We start from the raw sequence: 2,978 nt of genomic DNA on the forward strand, positions 1-2,978 counted from the left end.
TGCCGTTTGCCAGCACCTGCTCTCGTGCCACCCGAGGCTGTCCCTGCTCTCCTGCCACCCCAGGTGATGGCACTGCCAACGTCCCCATCTCTCCCATCTCCCTGTGAGGGTCAGGGGAGCCCCTGGACCCCCATCCCTGCTCGACCCTTGCACTCCCACGGCCTTGGGGACCAGCCCAGCACCCCCTGCCATGACTGGGGGAAGAACAGCAAGTTCCTAATGGAGACCAGGGAGGGGAGGAAGTTCCTAACAGAGACCAGGGAGGGGAGGAAGTTCCTAATGGAGACCAGGGAGGGGAGGCTTCTCCCAACGCTCCCAAAGAGATGCAGATCCCGAGCAGGATTGCTCTGCCCCACCGAGGTCCAGTGCTGACTGACAGTGCCAGGGAAACGTGGGCTGCCATAACACAGGAACCTCGGGAAGAGTGAAAGGAAAATCACCTTGAGTGGGAGCAGCACGAAAAGGGAATGTCACACTGGGCAGAGTGATGGGAAATGCAATTCCAGAGGCTGGTGGGAAAAGTCCTCAAGAGAAGAAAGGAAGTGAAAAGAGGTTTGGATGCACGAGCCTTCCACCATCCCTGACAAGAGGGAACCACCAGAGCTATGGAATCCCAGCTGGAATTAACACTGTGCTAGGACAGGGGTTGTCAAAACCCACCTATTGTTGATTCTGGGTGGAAAAAGGGAAGGAAAACCCACCAGATCATCCAGCACAGAGCCCCACGTGGCACATCCAGGCACGGGAGAGCGACGGGAAGTCACTGGGAGCAGCTCTCCCAGGCTCCCATTGGAAACACAACCGTGAGGAGCACGGAGCACAAGGGAGAGGGATCCCTGTGGATTCCCTCCACTGCACCAGCCTAACAGAGACCCTCCAGGAAAGTCAAAGCCAGGCTTCCACCTCGGCTTTGGGAAAGAGAACCGCAGGGTAAAGGCTCACACACTTCAACATGGAGAGGAGTCGTTTCTCTTGAACGTTCCGAGCTGTACCTCTCTGGAAGAGGAGAGTGTGCCAGAGCACCAGTGCTGCCTCCAGGCCACCCAACCACAGGAAAAACCAATCCACAGTCAATAATCAATAACTGATAATCAATAATCGATAATCACCTTTAGCTCCCGCTTGCGGTTCCGGTCGCTGTTGGATTTGGAGTGCCGGGAGCTCCGTCCCTCCTCCACGGCCTCGAAGAGCTTGTCCACAAATCGCAGGGTGGAGTCATCCAGGAAGGGCTTGAGGTGGTCTGGAAAAGAGGGAAACCCCGTCAGGGCAGAACTCCCAGCTCGGGGTGAGCAGGAGGATGGAGAATCCACAGAGGTTCCTCAGGGGGATGGAGAATCCAGAGGTTCCTGGGAGGCTGTAAAACACTCGAGTGGAAGGGTGGTTCGACCCTACAAACCCAGCAGGGCCCGTGGGGCTCCAGAAGCCTCTGGGATCTGCAGGTCCTGCTGTCAGGAGCTTTTAAACTGAGGGACTGAGGGACTCCAGGCCTGAAGCAGGAAAAAAACTGGGGCTGTAACGGGCTAAAAAAGCACCCCAGGTCAAATCCCCACTTCCAGGAATCAGTTTCCACTTCCTCGGGTTTTTGTAACGCGTTCCAAGGATTCCCATGGTATCCCACCGCACGGATTTGCCTGGAGGGAGCCCAGGAGGATTCCTGGAGGCCCAACTGCCCTACGCCCACCCTGGGGAGGGCTGGGCTGTGCCCCCAGCGGCCCCCCCGGGACGTACCGGCCGCTTTCTTCTTGTCCATGCCCTTCCCGACGCAGTTGAGGGCGGCCGTGACCACGGTGGGCTCCGAGAAGCCCAGCACCCTCTTCACCGTCTTCTCGATCCATGGCTTCAGCTCGTCCAGCTCCCGCTTGGACAGGGCCATCCCTGATCCCTGGCGGGAATCCCACCTGCGGAGGAATGCGGAGAATCAAACAGGGCCCCCCCCCCACCACTGGGGTGGATCCCTCGGGATCAGCCCCAGGAAAAGCTCTCAGAGATGACTTTCACTGCCTTGATTTTCATCCTGGGGCTAAAAACCCCCTGAGGGTCCCTGGAGCTCCTGCATCCCACCTGTTCCCTCAGGGATAACAGGCGGACACCTCGCTCCTCTCCCACAAACGAGGTGGGAATGTTTGCTCTCGGGATGTTTCTGAGCAACCCCCCAGTCCAGTGCCCAAGGCCTCTGAGCCCCCCAAATCCCAGCTCCATGGTTTTGGAACTGCTCCCACATTGTCCCTTTCCGTGAGGGCAGGAGCCCCTCTGAGCCTCTTCCCACACATTCCCTGCCCAGCCCCAAATCCAGGATGTTTCTTGTCCCAAAATCTGGGATGTTTTCCAGCAGCGACGTCCCCCTCACCCCCCGTGAGCTGTAAGTGGCTCCAGAACCTAACTGCATCTGGGAAGAGCAGGGAAAATCTCCTTAGGGATGAGCTGGAGCACAGAGTTCCCTCCCCATGGCAGCCCTGTGGAGCCAACAGGAACACTGGGGCTGTGGGAACACACACACGGCCTGGAATTGGGAATGGGGAGTCCAGGGGGTCAGTTATCCCTCCTGGAACTGGGAATGGGGAGCCCAGGAGGTCAGTTATCCCTCCTGGAACTGGGAATGGGGAGCCCAGGGGGTCAGTTATCCCTCCTGGAACTGGGAATGGGGAGCCCAGGAGGTCAGTTATCCCTCCTGGAACTGGGAATGGGGAGCCCAGGAGGTCAGTTATCCCTCCTGGAACTGGGAATGGGGAGCCCAGGGGGTGAGTTATCCCTCCTGGAACTGGGAATGGGGAGCCCAGGGGGTCAGTTATCCCTCCTGGAACTGGGAATGGGGAGCCCAGGGGGTCAGTTATCCCTCCTGGAACTGGGAATGGGGTCCCCAGGGGGTCAGTTCCAGCCCCCCTGGATTTCGGATTCCAGGACGTGACTCCAGCGGTTCCCGGGTTCTCCCCAGAGCCCAAAACCTCCGAGCACGTCCCTAATTAACCACAGGACTCGGG

The 2,978-nt window shown here is 58.7% G+C and overlaps 1 protein-coding gene across 1 annotated transcript in view; it reads right to left on the reverse strand.

Annotated features, from left to right (window-relative positions):
- Positions 1-1,917, reverse strand: part of PRPF3 (pre-mRNA processing factor 3) — a 9,111-nt gene extending 7,194 nt beyond the window's left edge. Inside the window, exons 1-2 of the mRNA XM_017839585.1 lie at positions 1,729-1,917; positions 1,110-1,240 (exon numbers count right to left, since the gene is read on the reverse strand). Coding sequence (XP_017695074.1) covers positions 1,110-1,240; positions 1,729-1,873 — 276 coding nt within the window. The 5' untranslated portion in view covers positions 1,874-1,917. The remainder of the gene's footprint in view (positions 1-1,109; positions 1,241-1,728) is intronic.
- Positions 1,918-2,978: the final 1,061 nt, after the last annotated feature.

Source organism: Lepidothrix coronata, unplaced genomic scaffold (genome assembly GCF_001604755.1).
Source record: "Lepidothrix coronata isolate B3197 unplaced genomic scaffold, Lepidothrix_coronata-1.0 Scaffold439, whole genome shotgun sequence".
Taxonomy (NCBI): domain Eukaryota; kingdom Metazoa; phylum Chordata; class Aves; order Passeriformes; family Pipridae; genus Lepidothrix; species Lepidothrix coronata.